General features: G+C 49.9%; 1 protein-coding gene across 2 annotated transcripts in view; it reads right to left on the bottom strand.

Annotated features, from left to right (window-relative positions):
- PDS5B (PDS5 cohesin associated factor B) overlaps positions 1 to 25548 on the bottom strand; it is an 802561-nt gene that overhangs the window by 112421 nt on the left and 664592 nt on the right. For both annotated transcript variants that reach the window (XM_085621687.1, XM_085621686.1), the window contains exons 30-31: positions 13189 to 13334; positions 11375 to 11483 (exon numbers count right to left, since the gene is read on the bottom strand). In XM_085621687.1, the coding sequence (XP_085477813.1) occupies positions 11375 to 11483; positions 13189 to 13334 (255 nt within the window). The remainder of the gene's footprint in view (positions 1 to 11374; positions 11484 to 13188; positions 13335 to 25548) is intronic.

Here is a 25548-nt window from a genome sequence, read left to right as displayed (position 1 = left end):
AATGGTTCAGTTTCTCGCCCTTTCAATTATTAACAGTGCATTTCATTTTTGTGAAATCACTGGCTAATACAATTGTATAATCTGAACCATCACTCACCCTCGTGCCAAATCCAACCAGTATGTGTGCGTGCTTGAGGATTAGATGGCTGTGCAGTAATATTTGCCTTTCTGAAGCAGGGTGTACCTTGTCCCTTTTGTGAATTTTGTAATGTGTTGTTTTTGTGCCTGATGGTGCAAATGGTCTTGTGTGTATCATGTATGAAAGATGTGTGAATGGCCTGTAAAGCGGTTGGTGCCTTGCCGTGGCTTTACAGCTCACGAGCTGCGAGTCATTGGTTCAGTTTTTTCTCCATTGAATTATTGACAGTGCATTTCATTTTTGTGAAATCTCTTGTTAATAAAATTTTATATACTGAACCATCACTCGCCCTCGTGCCAAATCCAACCAGTATGTGTGTGCGTTTGAGGAATAGGTGGCTGTGCAGGATTCTTGGTCTTTTTAGTTTCTCTGCCAAGGTGTATGTTCCATGTATAAATAACCCACCAACTGTGGATATTGTCATAATCCCATGGGAGTTCATGGAGATGTCTCTCTTGTGCATTACAAAAAGTTTTTTATCCTCAATGTCCTGCAAACCTCACAATATCTGTCACATTGTTCATGCAATATTGTGCCGAAATTCTCACGTTGTAGAAACAATGTCAAAACGTTCTGGTTTTGCAAGGGGGTCAACTGTCTTTTTGGCCTGTGCTCGGCGGCCATCTAGGCAAACCTACCAAACCCATACATTTCTGAAAACTAGACACCCGGGGGCTTCCAGGGAGGTATGGCTTGCGTGGATCCCCCCACGTTTCCTTACCCAGAATCCCCTGCAAACCTCAATTTTAGCTGAAAAAATCACTTTTTTCACACTTTTTTTGTGTGGGAAAGTTGTGGCATCACCGGGCTCACTCAAATTTCACACCTCCCAGCGTTCCCCTGGGTCTCCCGGTAAAAATGGTGCCTCACTTGTGTGGGAGGCCCAAGTACCCGCGACAGGCAAGGGCCCCAAACGTAGTGAGGCGACATCAACATTGCCTATCTCAAAACCACCTGGTTTTGCAAGGGGGGTCTCTTGGCTTTTTGGCCCGGGGCACGGCGGCCATCTAGGCAAACCTACCAAACCCATACATTTCTGAAAACTAGACACCCGGGTGCTTCCAGGGAGGTATGGCTTGCGTGGATCCCCCAACGTTTCCTTACCCAGAATCCCCTGCAAACCTCAATTTTAGCTGAAAAAAATCACTTTTTTCACACTTTTTTGTGTGGGAAAGTTGTGGCATCACCGGGCTCACTCAAATTTCACACCTCCCAGCGTTGCCCTGGGTCTCCCGGTAAAAATGGTGCCTCACTTGTGTGGGAGGCCCAAGTACCCGCGACAGGCAAGGGCCCCAAACGTAGTGAGGCGACATCAACATTGCCTATCTCAAAACCACCTGGTTTTGCAAGGGGGGTCTCTTGGCTTTTTGGCCCGGGGCACGGCGGCCATCTAGGCAAACCTACCAAACCCATACATTTCTGAAAACTAGACACCCGGGGGCTTCCAGGGAGGTATGGCTTGCGTGGATCCCCCCACGTTTCCTTACCCAGAATCCCCTGCAAACCTCAATTTTAGCTGAAAAAAGCACTTTTTTCACACTTTTTTGTGTGGGAAAGTTGTGGCATCACCGGGCTCACTCAAATTTCACACCTCCCAGCGTTCCCCTGGGTCTCCCGGTAACAATGGTGCCTCACTTGTGTGGAAGGCCCAAGTACCCGCGACAGGCAAGGGCCCCAAACGTAGTGAGGCGACATCAACATTGCCTATCTCAAAACCACCTGGTTTTGCAAGGGGGGTCTCTTGGCTTTTTGGCCCGGGGCACGGCGGCCATCTAGGCAAACCTACCAAACCCATACATTTCTGAAAACTAGACACCCAGGGGCTTCCAGGGAGGTATGGCTTGCGTGGATCCCCCACGTTTCCTTACCCAGAATCCCCTGCAAACCTCAATTTTAGCTGAAAAAAATTACTTTTTTCACACTTTTTTGTGTGGGAAAGTTGTGGCATCACCGGGCTCACTCAAATTTCACACCTCCCAGCGTTCCCCTGGGTCTCCCGGTAAAAATGGTGCCTCACTTGTGTGGGAGGCCCAAGTACCCGCTACAGGCAAGGGCCCCAAACGTAGTGAGGCGACATCAACATTGCCTATCTCAAAACCACCTGGTTTTGCAAGGGGGGTCTCTTGGCTTTTTGGCCCGGGGCACGGCGGCCATCTAGGCAAACCTACCAAACCCATACATTTCTGAAAACTAGACATCCGGGGGCTTCCAGGGAGGTATGGCTTGCGTGGATCCCCCCACGTTTCCTTACCCAGAATCCCCTGCAAACCTCAATTTTAGCTGAAAAAATCACTTTTTTCACACTTTTTTGTGTGGGAAAGTTGTGGCATCACCGGGCTCACTCAAATTTCACACCTCCCAGCGTTCCCCTGGGTCTCCCGGTAAAAATGGTGCCTCACTTGTGTGGGAGGCCCAAGTTCCCGCGACAGGCAAGGGCCCCAAACGTAGTGAGGCGACATCAACATTGCCTATCTCAAAACCACCTGGTTTTGCAAGGGGGGTCTCTTGGCTTTTTGGCCCGGGGCACGGCGGCCATCTAGGCAAACCTACCAAACCCATACATTTCTGAAAACTAGACACCCGGGGGCTTCCAGGGAGGTATGGCTTGCGTGGATTCCCCCCACGTTTCCTTACCCAGAATCCCCTGCAAACCTCAATTTTAGCTGAAAAAATCACTTTTTTCACACTTTTTTGTGTGGGAAAGTTGTGGCATCACCGGGCTCACTCAAATTTCACACCTCCCAGCGTTCCCCTGGGTCTCCCGGTAAAAATGGTGCCTCACTTGTGTGGGAGGCCCAAGTACCCGCGACAGGCAAGGGCCCCAAACGTAGTGAGGCGACATCAACATTGCCTATCTCAAAACCACCTGGTTTTGCAAGGGGGGTCTCTTGGCTTTTTGGCCCGGGGCACGGCGGCCATCTAGGCAAACCTACCAAACCCATACATTTCTGAAAACTAGACACCCGGGGGCTTCCAGGGAGGTATGGCTTGCGTGGATCCCCCCACGTTTCCTTACCCAGAATCCCCTGCAAACCTCAATTTTAGCTGAGAAAATCACCTTTTCACACTTTTTTGTGTGGGAAAGTTGTGGCATCACCGGGCTCACTCAAATTTCACACCTCCCAGCGTTCCCCTGGGTCTCCCGGTAAAAATGGTGCCTCACTTGTGTGGGAGGCCCAAGTACCCGCGACAGGCAAGGGCCCCAAACGTAGTGAGGCGACATCAACATTGCCCATATCAAATGTCGCATCACTACGTTTGGGGCCCTTGCCTGTCGCGGGTACTTGGGCCTCCCACACAAGTGAGGCACCATTTTTACCGGGAGACCCAGGGGAACGCTGGGAGGTGTGAATTTTGAGTGAGCCCGTTGATGCCACAACTTTCCCACACAAAAAAGTGTGAAAAAAGTGATTTTTTCAGCTAAAACTGAGGTTTGCAGGGGATTCTGGGTAAGGAAACGTGGGGGGATCCACGCAAGCCATACCTCCCTGGAAGCCCCCGGGTGTCTAGTTTTCAGAAATGTATGGGTTTGGTAGGTTTGCCTAGATGGCCGCCGTGCCCCGGGCCAAAAAGCCAAGAGACCCCCCTTGCAAAACCAGGTGGTTTTGAGATAGGCAATGTTGATGTCGCCTCACTACGTTTGGGGCCCTTGCCTGTGGCGGGAACTTGGCCGACCCACACAAGTGAGGTACCGTTTTTCTCGGAAGACTTTGGGGAACGCGGGGTGGGTGGAAAATTGTGGATCCACGCAGATTCCAGAACTTTCCATCACAGAAAGGTGGGGAAAATGTGTTTTTTTTGTCAATTTTGTACGTTTGCAAGGGATTCTGGGTAACAGACCATGGTGGGAGGCAGTCAAATCACCCCATCCTGGATTCCCCTGGGTGTCTACTTTTCAAAAATGTATAGGTTTGCTAGGTTTCCCAAGGTGCCCGCAGAGCTAGGGTTCAAAAACTACAGCTAGTCATTTTTCCAAAAAAGGGTCATTTTTCACTGCGAAATTGAGGTGTGACCAGGTTGCGTTTTGCGCCGTTTCCTGTCGCGGGCACTAGGCCGACCCACACAAGTGAGGTACCGTTTTTCTCGTAAGACTTTGGGGAACACGGGGTGGGTGGAAATTTGTGGATCCACGCAGATTCCGGAACTTTCCACGACAGAAATGTGTGGAAAATGTGTTTTTTTTGCCAATTTTTTAGGTTTGCAAGGGATTCTGGGTAACAGACCCTGGTGGGAGGCAGTCAAGTCACCCCATCCTGGATTCCCCTGGGTGTCTACCTTTCAAAAATGTATAGGTTTGCTAGGTTTCCCAAGGTGCCCGCAGAGCTAGGGTTCAAAAACTACAGCTAGTCATTTTTCCAAAAAAGGGTCATTTTTCACTGCGAAATTGAGGTGTGACCCGGTTGCGTTTTGCGCCGTTTCCTGTCGCGGGCACTAGGCCGATCCACACAAGTGAGGTACCGTTTTTCTCGTAAGACTTTGGGGAACGCGGGGTGGGTGGAAATTTGTGGATCCACGCAGATTCCGGAACTTTCCACGACAGAAATGTGGGGAAAATGTGTTTTTTTTGCCAATTTTTTAGGTTTGCAAGGGATTCTGGGTAACAGACCCTGGTGGGAGGCAGTCAAGTCACCCCATCCTGGATTCCCCTGGGTGTCTACTTTTCAAAAATGTATAGGTTTGCTAGGTTTCCCATGGTGCCCGCAGAGCTACGGTTCAAAAACTACAGCTAGGCACTTTGCAAAAAAAGGGTAATTTTGCATTGTGAAAATGTGGTGTGACCACGTTGCGTTTTGCGCCGTTTCCTGTCTTGGGCACTATGCCTACCCACACAAGTGAGGTACCATTTTTATCGGGAGACTTAGGGTAATTCAGATTTGTAAAGGAACTGTTATTATCTATTGACTTTCCATGCATTTCTGCTTTCCAAATGAAAGATATTGTGTAAAAAAGAAGTCATTCTAAAAAATGACTGATAATTCTCATGCTAGTATGAGTATTCCCAATTTCAGAAATGTGCAAATATCTACTGTTTCTAAACTCTATATTTTGTTCCCATTTCAGAAATACATAGGTGTCTTTCATACCGATTTTTCCATGTACACTTTTTTACAGAATAATTACTATATACCCGGTACATAATAAAAAACCATTGCAAGTTACTACTCAGTTTTTGGCTCTGGGTTCGTCGGGTTCTTGGTGAACCTACAAGTCCTATATATCCCCACAACCAGTAATGTCCAGCGGATGCAACGGTATATTGCTTTCAAAGAGCTGTCATAATTAGAAGAAGTTACAGGTGAAAACGTTGACACAAAAGGCTGTTTTTTTCAACTAAATTTCAATTTATCCTACATTTAACTGTTTGTTTCTATAAAAAAACCTTGATGGATCTACACAAATGACCCCTTGCTGAATTCAGAATGTTGTCTTCTTTTCGAAAATGTATAGCTTTCCAGGATCCACTATTGCTTTTGTACCCATTTCAGACACTAACTGGAAGGAGGTCAAAGGCACACAAAAATTGCAAAAATAGCCTATGTCCCAGAAAAATGCCAAAACTGTGTAAAAAATGTTGGGTTTTTGTCAAAAGTCAAGTATCCCCGAAAAGCTGGGAAAATGGTGATTTCAACCCCACAAACCCTTTTTTGATAACATTTGCAGGGAAAAACCCAGATGCTTTCATTTGCAGCCCGTTTTTCCCATTTTTCCAAAAAAAAAACCCAAAATTTTGCTGTATTTTGGCTCTTTTCTGTGACCCCTCCAGGGGAATCCACAAACCCTGAGTACCTTTAGAATCCCCATGATGTTGGAAGAAAAGGACGCAAATTTGGCGTGGCTACCTAATGCGGTCAAAAAGTTACAGGGGCCTAAGCGCGCACTACCCCAAATAGCCAAAAAAAGGCGTGGCACAGGAGGGGGAAAAGGCCTGGCAGCGAAGGGGTTAAATGCGTTGCTCATGGGCTTAACGGCAGCGTGTGCGCCAACAGCAAACTGCGGCCAAACAGCGAGACAAAGTTCCAATTTCACCTCAAATTCAGTCAAAAACTCCCCCGCTTGGTCTTCTCAGTCCGGCATAACTTATGTTAAGCACCATACACGGGTCTCACCACTTTCTTGACAATACAACAATGAATACTAACCTTCACTATAAATGCCTCTGCAAATCTCGTCAACACGCTGGGTTCTTCGGTGGGTGACATGCCCTCTGACACAAAAACGGATCCAGATAGATGTGCACGCCACCCTTAGAGGATCTGACATAAACAAGCCGGAAGTCAGGCGCCCTTGGCCGGGACGTGGGCGGGGCCTGCTCCGGCAAAAACAGAAACTGGCGTGCCGTGCTAACGCGGGGCTCCCATGCTGAAGGGAGAGCCCCGCGGTGGCGGGCGGACTGGAGAGAAGCCCCGGGTCCCAGGAGGGGGCCCGGGTGAAGAGTTCGGCGGCCGAGGCTGCCCACGGCAGCGTGGGGCTCCCAGGAGTGCAGGGAAGCCCCGCATGAGAAGTGCTGCAGCCGCGAGGAGGAGCCTCCCCCCCCCCCCCCAGAAGAGTAGTCGGGTGAGTGAAGAAGGGCTGGGGGGCTCCGTGTGGGCTATTGTTGGTGCCTGATCGAGGCAGAGTGTCCTTTTGGCATTCTGAGCGGCCCAGTCTTGCAGCGGTCCGCTCTAACTTGCCTCAGAAAGGGGACAGGAGATGTGCACATCACGTGTGTGGACGTGCATGTTCATGTGCGCGTACACCAACTCAAATCTGCCAAAAGCCTGCGCGTGCCCATCTCCTGTCCCACTTCCGAGGCAAGTCAGCAACAATAGATCTCGCTGGCGGACAGCAGCGCTTTGAGCTGCGTTCGCCAGGCGAAACCTAAAAAGTACCCTTTTACAGCGCCCAAAGCAAAGCCTAGCTGAGCAAGAGAGAAAACAAATGTGGAGAGTGCGAAGAACCGGGAGCAGAACCTTGCCCTGTAGCTGCAATAGCAGGTCCTCCGGGGGGAAATGGCGCAGCAGCCTGAATGGAGGACAGATGCTCAAGTCCAAACATTTTGGATACCATACTCTTCGTGCCCAATCTGGGGCAACTAGGATAACTGACCCAGTCGATCCTGATCTTCTTCAGAACTCACGGCAGTAGAGGTATCGGCGGGAAAGCATGCAAGAGTCCTTAAGTCCACTCGAGGTGGAACACAGCTCCTAACTAGAGACACATTGGAAACTTTAACACACAGAAGTGCTGGCATTAAGTGTTCTTGGTGGTGGCAAATAGATTGAGCTATAGTTTCCCTGTCTGTGGAAGAGTCATCCTCCACCTCCGGGAGTAACTGCTACTCATGATCCACTAGGTCTCGACGGCTGAGTTTGTCTGCCCTAGCATTAAAAAATCCTGCCTGGTAGTTCTCCACCAGGAAGATCCTATGGTGGTCCAGCCACTTCCAGAGGTGTAGTGCCTCAAGGGTGAGGTCCCAAAACCCCACTCTGACCTGCATTGTGCTGTACCAGTTGATGTTGTCTGTAAGCACCTGTACCAATCTCTCTTTTATGGATGGAATAAAGGCTTTCAATGCCAAGAGGATTGCTCGGAGCACCAGGAGACTGTATCTCCACCTCAGCAGACAGCCTTCACAAACCAGAAGGGATGCATCTATCCCCATCGCAACTCTGAGTGGGGGAAGGGACAGGGGTGTGCCACTTAAGAGATCGCAATTCAGTAACAACCACTGCTAGTCTTTTGCAGTCTCCTACATAATCAGGATGCAATCAGAGTGATTACCCTGGGGCTGTACCCACTGGGACTTCAGATTCCACTAAAGAGCCTGCATGTGCCATCTGGCTTGCTTCACCAGTAAGATGCAGGAGGCCATCAGACACAGCAGCCTAAGCCTGTCTCACTGGAATCCAGGACTGAGGCTGAAACATCGGGATCATAGCCTGAATGTCCTGGGTTCTCCGCGCTGGTGGAAAGGTGCAAAACTACACTGTGTCCACAATCGCTCCAATGAAAAACAGCATATGGGAGGAAGTCAGGTGTGACTTTGACATATTTATAGTCAACCCCAAACGAAGGACGAGTTACTTACCTTTGGTAACACCTTATCTGGTAGAGACATGATCTAGCCACAGATTGCTTACCTTAGAAATTTCAGGCATTAGGCTGGATCCAGAATATTTTGGATAGCTCTACCTCTGCGCATCAATAGATTGCGTCTGTGACATCTGTGTCGTCTATCTAGCACTGATGTCAGAACTTTTCACGACTTTCCACGCAAGAAGCTCGGAACCATGAAGTGAACTGACCATGGTGTGTAGAGTTTCTGCTGCAACAGAAAATTCTCCTGAAGGTGCAGCCTGATCGGAGGATTGACGCTCATCTGCAGAAGCTCGGGATACCAAACTCTCTGTGCCCAGTCCGGAGCCACAAGGCTGACTTGGGCCCGGTGGCGCTTGATCTTCTTGAGCACTCTGGGCAGGAGTGGTAAGGGTGGAAAGGCATACAGGATGCCTGTGCTCCACTCGTGATGAAGGTGGTGGAGCAAGGTCTCTTTCAACAGTGGGGGAGAGCCTTCGTTAGATCTATTCTGCTCTGAAGAGAGTGTGCAATGTCAGCAGTTTTGTGCGTTTAAGTTTCCAAGGCGACTCCCGCTAGGCGGCGCTTTTCATCTTGAGTATGGTCATCATCGGATTAAGACAAAAAAGAAGTTGAAGCACAACTTGACTTTACCTTGCCCTTTCAAGTCCCTGGAAGGGGGTCTGGGACGTCCTCATGTTTCTAGACCTAGTTTTCACACGCCACCTGCAGAGCCAGTGCTAAAAATTTGTCTTTGCACCTCTGGGATTTTCCTCTAATTGGAGCAACTCCTGCCCAGATTCAGTTTTTTTTTTTGGGCAATAGCCCACATCTTTGGGCAATCTGGCTCCCTATGGTCCGATTTTTGGCCCCAAGGAGGTGGCGGAAGCTCTATTTGTTTTCCTGTCAGCAGGACCTCCCTAGATGCCGACTGGACCCCTTAGATTAGCCCCTAGATCTGGACTGACTCCTGTCCCAAGCCCCATCCCAATTCCAATACCTTTGCTGGGTTTGGTCCCTCAACACCGAACAAGAATGCTATTGTTCTGTCTAACCCTGTCCAAAGTAGAGCCTGGGACCGCCGGGACCACAGCAACCTTCTAATTCGTAAACAGTATCTCTGTCTTTTGCTGTTGAATTTGAGGATGAAGTGGCATATGGTACCCTTGACCCTGCTGATGACATTGCTCAGTCCTTCCCTGAAGAGCACAGTTATAAGGAGTTTGGTGACGCCTGTGAGCTTGATACACGCCCCCACCCCAGACAACGACTTTGGGGACAGCGCTTCACTGGAAAAACTTCAGAAGCGGGCCAATGAGCGACCACCAAATCGCAGCGTCTACCATTGCCATGCCAAGTTTAATTGCCCTCTCCCGAATCGCCTTCTGATGCACATTTGCACAGGCCTTGGAGTCATGATTTGACCCACCCCAAGCACCACAGACAGACCGAGTGGGGATCAGTTATAGACATTCTTCTGTGACATTCCCCACAACACTTAAAACGTATACGTTTTCGGGGGTGGGGGAGAGGAACATATCCCTAGAACACTGGGTAGAAGAGGAAAATTAAAAAAAATAACAAAAGTCTTTAAAAAGTTGGTAAAAAGGTGACAAGGGTAGCTCTCCGGATCCGCGACTGTTGGTGCAGAAGGAAAGGAGTTAATGTCAGCGCCCTTGGGTGGCACTTGTATAGGCACTGCCTACATTACACCAGGCATGGGTCACTTTGCCGCCACCTACCAGAAACAGAGGTAATGCTATTGATTTTCCGAATTGGTCTGATGCCTGGAGCTTATTCTAAGTTGAGTAATCTTTGTTTAGAAGTCTCCTCCAGAAAGCTGGTAAGGTATGGTCAAGCCTGTGCAAACATTCCACCTCCTTAGAAGGAGCAGGAGATGCATATAAAGACACAAGAGTTTAAGACCGGTCCATTTGGAAACAGACACAAAACCTAGTTAGAAAGGGGAGGTAAGAAAGTAAGAAAGACTGGTCTTGGTAGAAAGACAGTAAAAGTTCCTGCACTGAAGGTGCCTTCAACTTTTCTATCTTATGGACCAGAATGGGTGGAGAGATACAGAGTGACCCTTCCAAGAAACCGAACACTAGGTGACACCTAAATAAGAAAGGCCCGTCAGAAATACATAATAAACAGACAGTACAGGTATCATTTAAGTGCAGAAACGGCTATGTCCTGTTTGGCGCGACAAGGCACAAAGCGCAGGACGTCAGACGAGCCTTTAAAGGGCCTGCAGCCTGGAATCCTGAAACAAACATATAGGACTCAGTATCTGGTTTCCAGGCAGCTAAGATGACATCAACTAACTCTGGCAGTAAGCTAAAAGCCTCTGATTAGTATTGATCAATCTTCACTCATGCAGATGACACGTCTGAGGTTTGGAGTGGAAGGCCTGACCATCTTTCTGTGAAAGTAGATGTACCAAGCCTCCTCAGGTGATGAGACTCAACTCCACATTGTTCTATCACTTTCTGCCAGATCCTGCAGTGCTGTGAAATTGGAGAGAATCCATAGAGCAGGTCTGCCACCAGCCGAGTCAGAAGGCTTTGCTAAATCATAGGCAGGCTCAAGCACCATATCACCAACATTGGTGATCGGACAGAGACTCTCTGCTTGCAACAATTCTAAAAGGGATTGCACAACCTGTGAATCTAGAAGAGATTCATGCTGCAAAATCAAAGTTACAGCCAATGTTGAACTCAGTTGAAACCAAAATAAAATTTTAGGAATCGGAAAGCAAAGAAATGTCTGAGTATTTGTTTGGTGCTTAGGGTTATTCATATGGTTAGGAATCTCTGAAAATAATTATCTGCCAGATGAATAATGGACTATTAATTTCAGATAATCTAAAACTATTTTTTTTTACAATATGCCAAATCGAGCCATCGCCAATGAAAAATTTTACTAAAAATGAATGTTACTTTGTTTCTATCGATAGACAATAGTACTGACTTCTTGTAGTTTATACTATCTACTAGGTTTTACGAAGGATGTACTCTGCCAAGCCAGTACCATAAAATGCAATCAGAATAGTTACCTATAACCAAATCTAAAGACAACATACATAAGACTAAAACAGATTTTGGATGGATAATGCAAGTGTAATCTCCAATTGTTAAACAACTTATAGAAATACAAAATTGCCTACAATAAGGCACTCACCCTTAAGAGATCAGAGTCATTACTTTTATCCCCCTTTTTTCCAGATAAAGGGGAACCCATCATAGTGTAGTCTTCACATTCACTAGGATCCAATTCTGAACTGTCAAGCCTTTCAATAAAAAGAAATACATTTTATTTTTAATTAAACCAACTAAGTTCCTCTGATGTAGCTCTGGCATTACATTTTTGAGGCCATTACTTCCCCATGAAAGCAGCAGCTCACTGTCTTTCACCCACCCATCCCTCTCTGTGCACCCCATCACTTGCATGTATGTGCACTGTGTTCCAGTTCTCTTTTTGGACTGTCACTCTCCATACTTTTATTACAAAATCTATTTGGTTTCTGGACCTTCTTTCATCCTGTTGTGGAATATCTGCTGATCCATTAGATTATATTTTATTGGGGCCCAGCAGTTTGTACTACAAGAATATAGTCAGAGATCTTTGAAAGTTCATTAATTGAGTCATGACAAAGAATGTTCTCACCTCTGAGCGCAGCAGCTGATCTTGAGTGACTACAACACGTTGAGTGACAACACAATAATATGTAAATTAAGAGATGGAGAGCCTTTTTTGTCCATTTGCCTCTGGGTGTTCAGATTCACACAAAGTCTGTTGTCTGCATCCTGGCAGTGCGCTTCTTTGGAAGTCCAGTTTACATAAGATATTAATGACCTACATGTGCCATCACTAAGGCTTTTGTTAGCCCCAGCTTGTGTCCAGGACTCAGGGGTGGGAAGGTCCTGAAAAGAATTTAAAAAAACTGCAAAGTATTGCCCTGGGCCACTGAATTGACTTAGGCCCTGAGATAGAGTTCTACTGCAAAACTCCCCCCTAACTTTTGGCAAACTGGGTCGTGGTACACCTAGACTGCGCTACAATGAAAGGTAGAACCGTTGTTTCTGATCCACGCAGCACCAGAATCTGTCTGTTAAAACACAGAAAACAAAGCTTCATCCAAGGCAGGAGGTTACGATGGGCTGGTTGTTGAAATGTTATCTGCGTGGATGTGGCTATTCACTTAACACTGCTCTAAATGTTTGGCCAGAAAGCCCCCATATATGATGAAAGATATACAGGGATCATTCCTTTAGCACTCCTAAGACACCTTATGGTGCACTACTCCACATATCCAAATCAGACTATTTAGAGAAATACAAGAAGGTAAGGACTTCAAGGAGGTCTTTCAATTGGTTTAAAGTTCAATGGGATTAAAATTCTAAAAATAAAGAATGTACATTTAGGGTTTTCATTCCAGCTAATAACAATTTTTCTTTTGTCTGATATAATGGTTTCCAATACACTACAGCTCCATTGAGTGTGAGCGAATCATTTAACCTTGTAAAGTTTCAAGACAAACAAATTAAATTTTATCTGTGAATATTTGCTGATTTGCTCCATCCTCAATCTAATATCCATGATCCTGCTCCAATTATCAGTCATAAAAATGGGAGCGATAATAATTAACAAACATCTTAGACTCTTCAAAACCATTCAAGTCACTAGGGCAGAAAAGTAAGTTTTGGAGAATGGTTTTATGTTGTTTACAACTTTACACAAAACATATAGCACCTATAATGGACTGAATCCTGCCCAGTAGATTTGTTAGAACAGTTCAACTAATTTGAGCTGGTTTTAACACTAAATGTATAGTCAGGCAGGAACAAGCTACTTAAGCTGCATCTTGGCTATGATTAAACACTAATAAATATGTACAGTAAGGCAGATTATAAGATTAATTATGTCATGATGCTAATGTTAAGAGCTCAAGAAACTTCTGCCAACTTTAAAGTAGTGCTGCCTTGCCTGTATACCTTGATTTGATCCTTGCAGGAGAGTTTGGATTAGAACTGTTGCTGTCATTGCTTACAGTTTCCATGCGTGAAGATTTGGATTGCGACTGCTTGCCTGCAGCGGCAAGAGGCTTATTGACTACACCAAGGACATTGGAAGCTTTTGGCTGAAAAGAAAACACACAGCATGAACATAGTACACGGATTAAGGTATATAACATTCTGAGGAAGAATCTACAATAGTGCAAATTAGTGCACACCGTCACATTTCTAATGTTAAATATATTACATCCTCTGCAATGTGGATAATTGTGTGATCCAAACATTATATAGAGCAGCATGCAAATTCTTACTATGAAGCAAAATATGTGAGTGATGAATTTCAAAAAGCAGACGGACAACCCAGAGCTACAAATTCTCCCAGAAATTTCTCTCAAGATACCGATTGTCCACAATTTATCAAATCTGCTTCAACTAATTCCTATTCATTCACCCAGGCTGTACAAATGTCCCGGTTAACCTTCAGGCAGGAAATGCGTGAAATCAAATGCATCGGGGGCACAGGGGATATACAATACCACAGAACAAAAGCTTGTGACACAAAACTCAATTTGCCTCATTACTAAAAAGCTGTCAAAAAAGCTCCCTATAATGAAACTAAATGGCATATTGAATATTAAGTTTCCATAAACACACTGCTTTTACCAAAGTTGCCCAACAAAGCGAAGGAGGGTTAATTCCGTGATGTGATTTCTCTGAAAGAACAAGTTACTTACCTTCGGTAACAATGTATCTGTAATAAACATTAGTTAGTTAGATTCCTCACCTTAGAATATCCCCAGGCGTCAGGCTGGATCCGGAAAGATTTTTGTAGCAATACCCCTTGCGCGTCGCTAGGCGTCGCCTGCGGCTCCACGTCCGTCGTCGGCGTTGTGCGCCGGAATGACATCGGAGTACTTAGACGCCGCCCTCGCGCGCTGACGTCAGTTCTTATACATAGCTTTCCGCGCCAGGGACGCTGAGCCATGCAAGAGACCGACACTGGTGCCAAAAAATCTAGGGCCCTGAAAGGGAGAACCTTAACCCTAGATGTCGGTTCGCAGAACGGGGAGGCTGGGTGGGTCGGTGAGGAATCTAACTAACTAATGTTTCTTACAGATACATTGTTACCGAAGGTAAGTAAGTTGTTCATCTGAAAGAAACACGTTAGTTAGATTCCTCACCTTAGAATAGATACCCCAGCAATACCAACCCCGGAGGTGGGCCTGCGAACCAAGATCACACCAGAAAGCAACGGCCAAAGTGGCCATCTCTCCGGACTTGGCTGTCCAGGCAATAGTGCTTGGCGAACGTGTGCAGTGAAGCCCACGTCGCCGCCTGACAGATGTCCTGCAAGGGGACTCCCCGTCCCAGGGCAGTTGTCGCCGCTGTGGCCCGGGTGGAATGGGCTCTCAGCCCAACAGGAGGGACCTTTTTCGCCAAGAAATAGCAGAGTTTAATACACAACACGACCCATCGCATTACCCTTCTTCGCACCTACATATCCAACAAAAAGTTGGTCGTCCACCCGGAACTGTTTTGTGCGGTCTAAATAAAATGACAGCGCACGTTTTGGGTCCAGACGGTGGAGCCTCTCTTCATCTTTTGAAGGATGCGGAGGCGGAAAGAAGGTGGGCAGCGTGACAGACTGCCCGATGTGAAAGGGAGTCACGACTTTAGGAAGAAAAGAAGGACGTGTCCGGAGGACAACCTTATCCATATGAACCGAAAGGAAGGGAGGCTTAGCTGACAGAGCCTGGAGCTCACTCACCCGCCTAGCAGAGGTGATAGCCACCAGGAAGGCAGTTTTCAGAGTCAGTAGACGAATGGGACAGTTGTGAAGGGGCTCAAAGGGAGCGCACATCAGAAAAGTGTGAACAAGGTTCAAGTCCCACTGAGGCATTACGAATGGAACAGGAGGGAACATATGAGTAATGCCCTTGAGAAAACGGGAGACAACAGGGGACTTGAAAAGAGAAGGCTGATCAGGAAGCCTTAAGAAAGCAGAGATTGCAGCAAGATAAACCTTCAAGGTGCCCAGAGCAGAGCCCCGCTGGGCCAAAGAAAGAAGAAAGAGAAGAACCTCAGAAAGAGGGGCAGAAAGGGGATCCACAGCCTTTGCTGTGCACCATGCCACAAATTTGTTCCACTGGCAGGTGTATACCGTCTTTGTGGAGGGACGCCTGGCTGCCAGAATGGCATCACAGACTTCAGGAGGCAAGTCAAATGGCATCAACTGTCGCCGCTCAATCTCCACGCATGGAGGTGGAGGCTGGACAGGTTGGAGGACCGTCCCCTGCTGCTGCGACAGACGGTCCTCCTGAAGAGGCAGTCGTATCGGGGGATTGATTGACAGACTGAGTAGCTCGGGATACCAGTACCTCCATGCCCAATCCGGAGCCACCAAGATGACTTGGGCCCGGTCGCGCCTGATCTTCTTCAGCACTCTTGACAGAAGTGGTATAGGCGGAAAGGCGTACAACAGACCGCAACTCCACTCGCGACGAAAAGCGTCGCCGAGCGAGTGCCGCCTTGGAAATTCCAACACGCAGAACTGCTGACATTGCGCGTTCTCTTCGGTGGCGATTAGATCTAACCAAGGCTCTCCCCACTGCAGAAAGAGACCTTGCGCCACGTCCGAGTTCATTCGTGATCCATCATGCACCGGCGGCTGAGTTAGTCTGCTCTGGCTTTCAAAGAGCCCGCCAGATGTTATGTTATGTTAAAATGGGACTTTTATAGCGCAACGGCTACTCCAAAGGAGTGTCCCGGCGCTTTGTGCTCCAGACCTAAAGAAAGAACTGGAAAACATAACAGTAAAAAGACAGGAGCCTAAAAGAGGAAGCGGACTAACCAGAGAACAGCCAAGTTTTTAAGTCCTTCCTGAAGGCAAGCAAGTTCGAGGTAGTCCGCAAGGACACCGGTAGAGAGTTCCATAGTTGGGGGGCAAGGAATCTAAAGGACCGGCCGCCTAGACGAGCCCTTTTGATACGTGGTACCCGAGCCAGAGCCAATGTTTCCGACCTGAGGGATCGTGTAGGTCGGTAGAAGTCCAGCCTCTTCTGGAGATATTTTGCACCATTACCATGCAGGGCCTTATGGGCTAGGGTCATGGCCTTGAACAGTATCCTCTTCCGTACAGGAAGCCAATGGAGGGATAGAAGAAGGTTAGAGGCACTAGTGCGACGATGCAGGCCAAAGATCGCTGGAGCAGCAGCGTTCTGGGTCACCTGCAAACGCTGAAGGAGATATTCTGGCAGACCCAGATATAGAACATTTGCATAGTCCAATCTGGATCCTATAAGTGCCTGGACAGTTATCCTCCGATGTTCCTCAGATAGAAGGGGAAAGAACTTACGCAACATTCTGAGGATCCCGAAACATGTTCCCATAAGAGTAGAAACCTGGGATTTGAGCGAGAGCTCATTGTCAATTTTTACTCCCAGGTTCTTAGCCCACTTAGATGACTGAGTTGGAGGGAACATGTCAGCAGGCCACCACCCATGCCAATCTGGTTCCGATGGGCATCCGAAGAATAGTATTTCGGATTTATCCGAGTTGCACTTGAGGCTGTTGAGTTGGAACCAATTAAAAACAGCCCCAAGGCACTCACGGATCCTTTCTCCATCGAACTCTTCGCTCTTACGGCAGGTGAACAGAAGCTGGGTGTCGTCAGCATAAGAGACGATCCGGGCCCCATAGGACTCTGCCAATGTCGCCAGAGGGGTCATAAGGATGTTAAATAGAGTGGGGCTCAATACAGAGCCCTGAGGCACTCCGACTCCCAATGGCGGCATTTCGGCAGATCCAGGTGGGACCCAGACCGTCTGCCGGCGGTTGGCTAGAAAGGAACGAAACCAGTTGAGCACCGTCCCCCCCAGACCGATGTCGTGTAGTCTAGTGAGGAGATCCTCATGGGGGACGGTGTCAAACGCCGCCGACAGGTCTAGCATAACTAACATCACCCTGCCTCCGGTATCCAGCACCTCCTTCACGATCTCAGAAACTTCCAGGAGCGCCGTCTCGGTGCTTAAGTTGGAGCGAAAGCCCGATTGGGATTCATGGAGTAACTCGTTTGACTCCAGGAAGTTAGAAAGCACGCTATGAACGTGTTTCTCCAGGATCTTGGTAAGTGCTGGAAGGAGCGAGATTGGCCTATAGTTGGAGGGCACTTCTGGGTCAAGATTAGGCTTTTTGATAAGAGGGATGACCATGGCCTGTTTCCAGGACTGGGGCAGAAATCCCTGACTCAGGGAAAGGTTAAGAATGGGATTAGCTATGGGGTTAACGGCATCTGCCATTCTCGCTAAGAATTTTGCTGGACAGGGATCTAGCGGTGAGCCCGATTTAAGGTTCCTCATCAAGGCTAAGGATGCGGCAGCCGAAAGGGGCGGGAAGTCTAGCAGAACTGGGCCTGGAGACGACAGGAGAGTTGTCTCAATCGGCAGAGTTGACGGGTCATCTATAGGTCTCAAAGGAAAGGAATCCTGAATTTGCCTAATTTTGGTGGTAAAAAAATTAGCAATGGTGTTGGCCCAGGTCTCCACCGGAGCGTCCTGAGCTGAGATTGACCGCGGGCTGGTGAATTCTCGCACAATTGAGAAAATCTCCTTACAGGAGTTTGCCGCGTCTTCAATCCTTTTGGCAAAATAGCATTTCTTGCCCTGAAGTATTAAATCATGATATGATTTCATCATGGTTTTATAAAGTTGTTTGGCCTCAGGTTCGTACTGGGCTCTCCAAGCCCGCTCAGCGACTTTGCATTGCCTACGGTGATGGGCCAATTCCTCCGTAAACCAAGGGGCCGAGACCCGTTGGGCGGCAGACCTGGGTGGCTGTAATGGGGCGAGCTCATTTAATCTAGCAAAGAGCCAGGATTGCAGGCTCTCCAGGTCTTTCTCCAGGTCACCCGTATAAGACATGGGGGGATCCACCAGAGCCTGCGCTAGCAGATCCGGAGTCACCCGATGGAGTGCCCTATAGCTGCTACCCTGCTGTCTCGTGGCACTGGCCATAGAATTCGTAGTAGATGATATTTCAAAATGAACAAGACAATGATCAGACCATAAGACTGGCAGAAGTGTTACAGCCATAATAGGTGAGGTGGAAAAAACCTGGTCAAGTGTGTGGCCTTTATCATGGGTCGGGCCAAAGATATAGGGGGAAAGGCCCAGAGTAGATGTAATATCAAGCAGCTTGATAGCATCCTGGTCTTGGTGATCATCCATATAGAAGTTAAAATCTCCAGCCAATATACACCGCTCCGATCTTAGAACAAGGACCGACATAACCTGCTGGAGATCATCAAGAAAGGATCCCACCGGGCCCGGAGGTCTGTAAACAACCAGACCCTTCAGCGCTTGCTGAGACGATAGGGAGATGGTAAAGGCAAGAGAGTCAGCCCCTACGATGGTATTTGTGTGCGTGACCGTGCACGGAAAAGTTTTTTCACAACCAGGGCAACTCCTCCCCCCCTACCCTTGTCTCTATCTTGTCGATGGATGATATAGTCAGAGGGAATGGCTACCGCGAGGTCCGGGTGGGAGGATTCATTGAGCCATGTCTCAGTGAGCATCAGACAGGTAGGACTGGTCGTCGAAAGGAGATCATAAATCTCTTGAGTGTGTCGGTGCAACGACCTTGTATTAAGGAGTAGACAAAGATGTTTAATGCTACAATCCTTAATAGAGCGGGGGGAAGGGAGATTGCGAGTAGGATGCCATTTACAGACAGGGCACTTATGTTTACCCCTATATCGGCCAGGAAAGACTGAGTGACAGGACGCATCCCCGTCACGCAAAGAGTAGAGTTCCTGAGTGGAGTAGGAAAGCATAATGGCCAGAAGTACCTGCCACGCCGAACGCCTCCGGGACGCTGACGGGCGCAGACGGGCAGGACTCTGGCACGACTCAGGCGCAGGTCCGGCGCGTCCGCAGTCCGCAGTCCGCGTCCGCTGCGTGGAGGGAGGGGTGAGCTTTTTATAGCGCTACTAGAGCGCGAGGGCGGAGAGTCCTACCCCCAAGATGGCGGCCAAAATGAGATCCCAGCCCTCGGCGTCAACACTCAGCCGAGGGCGGTCTCACAGTCCCAGGCAAGGGAGAGGGAGCAGGGCAAAGCGCTTACAAGCGCTGGGAAGTCTAAGGCAGGCAGCGCTAGGCTCAGGCACGCTTATAACACAAGCGCGAGCACAAGCTGCACAAGACAAAAATTAAAATGACACGCATGAAAGTCAAACACGCTAGGTTAAAAATGCCAAAGAATAGTAGAAAGACCTGCCGGCTTCCGCCTCAGGAGGGAAAGGTAGGTAGCAGTTGTTAATCACATGCAAGATGTTCCGTTTCCCTTTTATAGCGCTACTAGAGCACGAGGGCGGAGAGTCCTACCCCCAAGATGGCGGCCAAAATGAGATCCCAGCCCTCGGCGTCAACACTCAGCCGAGGGCGGTCTCACAGTCCCAGGCAAGGGAGAGGGAGCAGGGCAAAGCGCTTACAAGCGCTGGGAAGTCTAAGGCAGGCAGCGCTAGGCTCAGGCACGCTTATAACACAAGCGCGAGCACAAGCTGCACAAGACAAAAATTAAAATGACACGCATGAAAGTCAAACACGCTAGGTTAAAAATGCCAAAGAATAGTAGAAAGACCTCCCGGCTTCCGCCTCAGGAGGGAAAGGTAGGTAGCAGTTGTTAATCACATGCAAGATGTTCCGTTTCCCATTTATAGCGCTACTAGAGCGCGAGGGCGGACAGTCCTACCCCCAAGATGGCGGCCAAAATGAGATCCCAGCCCTCGGCGTCAACACTCAGCCGAGGGCGGTCTCACAGTCCCAGGCAAGGGAGAGGGAGCAGGGCAAAGCGCTTACAAGCGCTGGGAAGTCTAAGGCAGCAATGTTGAACCACCAGGGTGATGCCCTGATGTTCCAGCCATGTCCAGAGGCGCAGAGCCTCCTGACAAAGGGTCCACGACCCCACCCCGCCCTGTTTGTTGCAATACCACATGGCGGTGGTGTTGTCCGTGAACACCTGCACGACACTTCCCCGGACAGAGGGAAGGAAGGCTTTTAGTGCAAGTCGGATCGCCTTCAGCTCCAATAGGTTGATATGGAGCTGAGTCTCCGCCGGAGACCAGAGTCCTCTGATCTCCGCCTCTCCCATATGGCCCCCCCATCCCAGGAGGGACGCATCCGTCACTACGACATGCTCCGGTTGGGGTAGGGAGAGGGATATGCCGCTGACCCAATCGCGATTCATGAGCCACCACTGCAGCTGGTTCGCAGTGCGCTCCGAGATCAAGACATGGTCGGACAGGTTTCCTCGATGCTGGGCCCACTGAAACTTCAGGTCCCACTGCGGAGCCCACATCCGCCACCTGGCGTGAGGTACCAACAGGATGCAGGAGGCCATCAGCCCCAGAAGCCGCAGCACCAACCTGACCGAAACCCAGGACAGAGGCCGGAAGATGGAAATCAGGGCCTGAATGTCCCGGACCCGCTGTTCCGGCGGATAGACCTGGAACTGCGCCGAATCGAGAACCGCTCCAATGAAAAGGAGCTTCTGGGAGGGACTCAGGTGCGACTTCGGCACATTGATGGAGAACGCCAGAGAGTGCAGGAGGTCAGCCATAGTCTGGAGGTGGGAGACGACTTGCTGGGGCGAGCCCGCCTTCAACAGCCAGTCGTCGAGATAGGGGAAGACTGGAACCCCTGATCTGCGCAGATGAGCTGCGACCACCGCCATCACTTCCGTGAACACCCGAGGAGCACTGGTGAGGCCGAAGGGGAGCACGGTGAACTGAAAGTGCTCCTGACCCACAGTGAACCGAAGGTAACGCCGGTGGGCCGGCAGGACGGGGATGTGGAAATAAGCGTCCTGCAAGTCCAACGTTACCATCCAGGGTCTAGGGCAGCCAGAACCTGAGCTAAAAGTGAGCATCTTGAACCGGTCCTTCCGGAAGAAGGCGTTGACGCTCCTGAGGTCCAAGATCGGGCGTAGGCCCCCTTTGCCCTTCTTGGGAACCAGAAAGTAGTGGGAATAACAACCACGACCTACTTCTGGACCAGGAACGCGCTCGACGGCCTCTTTGGCCAAGAGGGCCGAAACTTCCTCTCGTAGAAGATGCAAATGATCCCCCGACATATGGTGGTTCAGCGGTGGCATGGCTGGAGGGGTCGTCTCGAAGGGGAGGGAGTAGCCCCTTCGGACGATTTGCAGCACCCACCTGTCCGACGTGATGGAGCGCCAGTGGAGCAGGTGATGGCGAACCCTGCCGTCCACTGGCGTTGAATGGGCCTGAAAGCTCGGACTAGGAAGGCTTTGAGGTGGATGCTGCCGGGGTGGATGTGGACTGACCGGCACGTCGACCTCCAGTACCGCTTTGGCGGAATCCACGTCCACGACCGCGTGCAGGTTGGTTCTGCGACCGGTGGCTGGGCGGACGTGAGGAGGCGCCCCTTCCTTGGCCACGAAAAGGGACGAAAGGCGGAAGTTTGCGGCCGCGGGCCGAAAGACCCATGGACTTGGCCGTGGCCCGTGAGTCCTTGACCCGAGCCAGCGCACTGTCCGCCTTCTCACCAAAAAGGTGAGTGCCATCAAAGGGCATGTCCATGAGGGAACTCTGGACATCCCCCGAAAATGACGTGGACCTCAGCCAGGCGTGACGCCGAAGCGCCACCGTGGTGGAAATCGCCCGACCCAGCGAGTCCGTGGTGTCAAGTCCACACCGTATGGCGTGCCGTGCTGCATCTCGACCGTCAGCAAGTGCTTGAGCGAGTCGTGTCCGGGCCTCCACCGGACACAAGGGCAGCACGTCCTCCACCGTATCCCACAGAGTGGGAATAACAGTCCAAAAGGCAAGCGGTATTTAAAGACCGCAGTCCCACTCAGGGACGAGAACAGTTTCTTGCCAAACTGTTCCAACCTCTTGGATTCCCGATCCGGAGGAGCGGACGGGAAGGAGGATTGGGAGGTTGAGGCCTGGATAACCAGACTCTCGGGGGTGGGGTGTTGGGAGAGGAAACTGGGGTCGCCCGGAGCAGGGCGGTGGCGCCGGCAAAGTTCCGGTCCACAGGAGGGACTGTGGAGGGCTTGGACCAAGTGCCCTGCAGAACGTCAATAAGGGCCTCATTAAACTGCAGCAGAGGCTCAGAGAAGCTTGCTGTCGGTTGAAGGACCTCTGTGAGGACGTTAGTCCTCACGGCCACAGCAGGCAACTCCAGCCCTAGGGCTTCGGCCGCCTTGCGCAGCACCACTGAAAAGGCTGCACCCTCCTCCGAAGCCACAGTCGGAGGAGAGATGAAACCAGCGTCCGGGGAGGTATCCAGACCGCTGGCATCCCCCAATTCCTCTGCCCAGTCCTGAGAAAGTTGGGCCTGAGCGGCCATAGGGTCTTCAGACCCCTCCCAGTCGCCCTCGTCATCCGATTCCCGATAAACAGGAGGAATGATCGGAGCCGGGTAGTAGATGAAGCGTTCACCAATCGGCGCCGGTAGCGGCGCCGCGCAAGCATCGGGCCCGGACTAAACTAGGGAACGACGTCGTCCGGGGACGGCGCCGGGGGTGGAACCGGTGTCGGCGGGGGCGGAGGAGGCGTCGTGAGGTCGACCGGCGCCGACCGAGATCCAGGCCTGGATCCCTCGGGGACCTACGGCGTAGGGTCAGAGCCGTCGACGGCGCCGCCGGCACGCAAGGTCCCCCAGTCGAACCTGCGGGGCCCGAATGCGCGCCTACAGGCGTCGACGGCGGAGCCAGGCCCCTCATGGCTGAGAGGAAGGCACTGACCTCCGCCGGAGTCGCGTCAGTCCCAGGGACCGGCGGGTATGGGGACGGACGCGGCTCCTGCGTCTCCGACGGAGCCGCAGGGGTGGGACCACCCTGACCCTCAGCCGAGTCGCGCGACCAGCGAGGGGAGTCCGAAGAGCGATGTCGTCTCTTGGACTTCTTGGAGTGCTTCGACTTACCCGAAGACCCCGACGAGCGATTACGATGGTGCGGCTCCGCGATCGGTCCTTGGACCTCCTCCTGGACCGGGACCGAGAGCGGCGCGGAGCCGAGTGCCGAAGCTCGAGAAGCTTACAGGACCGCTCCCGCCTAACTTTCGACGTCAAGGCCTGGCAATCGAGGCACGACTCCGCGTCATGGTCGGCCCCCAGGCAATAAAGGCACCGGCGATGGTGATCCGTCACCGACATCAGACGATGACAGGCGTCACAGGCTTTGAAACCAGGCATCCTACCGGCACCAGATCCGAGTCGATAGACCAAAAAAGTTAGTCAAAAAATTACTGGGGGTAAGCTCTTCCCGGATCGGCGCTTACTGGTGCGGAAAAAAGAAGAACTGACGTCAGCGCGCGAGGGCGGCGTCTAAGTACTCCGACGACGTCATTCCGGCGCACGACGCCGACGACGGACGCGGAGCCGCAGACGACGCTTAGCGACGCGCAAGGGGTATTGCTACAAAAATCTTTCCGGATCCAGCCTGACGCCTGGGGATATTCTAAGGTGAGGAATCTAACTAACGTGTTTCTTTCAGATACGGTGATTCAGGTGAATACAGAGGGGTGTATTTAGGTCAAATATTTTCATATGACTTCGGCTATGAGCAGTTTCAGCTTTGGACTGATATTTGAAATTGGCTACAATTAGAAAAAGGTCACAAGAGCTATCACCAATTGTCTTCAGAGCTATGCTCAAGATGAGCACATGCAGGCTCTGAGAAGGTTCTAAATTTGGTCTGCAGTACAGTTTCTATGTTCACATCAAAATACATCCTCATAGACTAGAATGTAGGATGTGGTATTTATATATTACTTTTAATTCGGAGTTTGGCCAAAAACCATGTTCGGGGTAATAGGGAACTATGGCCCAATTAGGATGAGGTTTTTTGAAAATGTGAACTTAACAGTGCAGCTGATGGAGCCATCTACCAATGAAGATGCTCCTGCCAACAACATGAAAGCCTGAGGAGAGAATGCCTTTAGATGGAAAGGTGCTACATGTTGGAAAATAAAGTCTAGTGTCTACCAGTCTTGATTAGTATCTGGAAATAATTTCAGAAAGTAACCTCGACTGGAGCCAGAAGGAATATATGTTGCGCTCTGAAGATGTTATTAAGTCTCTGGCCTGTTTAACACGTGTCAAATTTCAGGACTGCATGAAGCCGGTATTCATAGAAAATAGTCAATATGCAACAGTATATTGATACCTTGTTAGATCTCGCATACCAGACACCGTAAGCTGACTATTTGCTAAAGACCTATCCCCCGCTTACTAAGAACTTAGAGGCTTTTAGCCCGCCCATTACTTGTGATTGGTTGGCTTTATATGCGGTCTCATTTGTTTGCTTCTTATTCAATGGCTTTCCATTTCTCAGCTTGTCCACCTTGTGTTTGTCTCTCTCCTAGAGCATTGCTTCTGACATCTCTATGATTCGCTGACTTGCAACTTTCCGCTGCTCAATTCTAGGGAACCTTTACAGTAACGCACAACATGAGTGCGCAAGTGTAGCTTTCCTGCTCTATCCCTCATGCGCCACCCCCAAATGCTGTTCCCTTACACTCTGTGTTGCTCTCTCACACGTGTGCTGCCCTTTCTGATCTACATCTTCCCCACCCTCGCACTACATGTTGGTCTCTTCTTCATGTGCTTTTCCCCTACTTTGCGCTCACTCTCATTTGCTTAACTAATTCCCCATGTTGCTCCCACTCTAGTGCGTTTCTTATCCAGCCTTCTTTGTCCATCGTGTGTTTCTACCCCGACGCCCGAGTGATGGCTGCCTCATCTGCTGATTTCCCATTTTACCTCCACACAATCTCTCCGCCACCTGTTCTTCCATTGCCCTCCCATGCCTGCTGTAATTTTTAGGTCTCGCCTAGACAGCGCTTGCGCTGTCTCTCCGAGACATGCAGTATACACTTTAGTGTGAAAGCTTCATGGAAACTTCGCCCACTCTCTGCCCATCTTTTTTATTGGCTTAGGTCAGTAAATGCTGCCTTCTGATTGGTTTAAGGCTTGTTAATCCATCCTCATGACGATTATGTCGTCATTTGTATCCTTCCAAGGCTACTGGCCCCTTTACTCGCGCACTTTCTTCTGGTGCGCGGCCATATCACAACAGCGTTCATGCGATGACGTGCTCTCTTCCTGGCCGGTGTGCCGTCATTTCCAGCTCCCCGTCTGTAAGCGCTCCCCCCCCCGTGCGCATGCCCATCATGCTACGCAAGCACATTCTGCACTTTTAAACCGACGGGGTAGCACATCTAGTTAGAACACCGGCAAAAAGCATTTAAAAAAAAGCAATTATAGACTCCCTGGAACAAGCACTTAGCAGTCCCCCTGGGGCACAAGCAGGCAT

The sequence above is a fragment of the Triturus cristatus genome, chromosome 8 (genome assembly GCF_964204655.1).
Source record: "Triturus cristatus chromosome 8, aTriCri1.1, whole genome shotgun sequence".
In the NCBI taxonomy this organism is placed as follows: Eukaryota; Metazoa; Chordata; class Amphibia; order Caudata; family Salamandridae; genus Triturus; species Triturus cristatus.
This window is presented reverse-complemented; position numbering and strand designations above follow the sequence as displayed.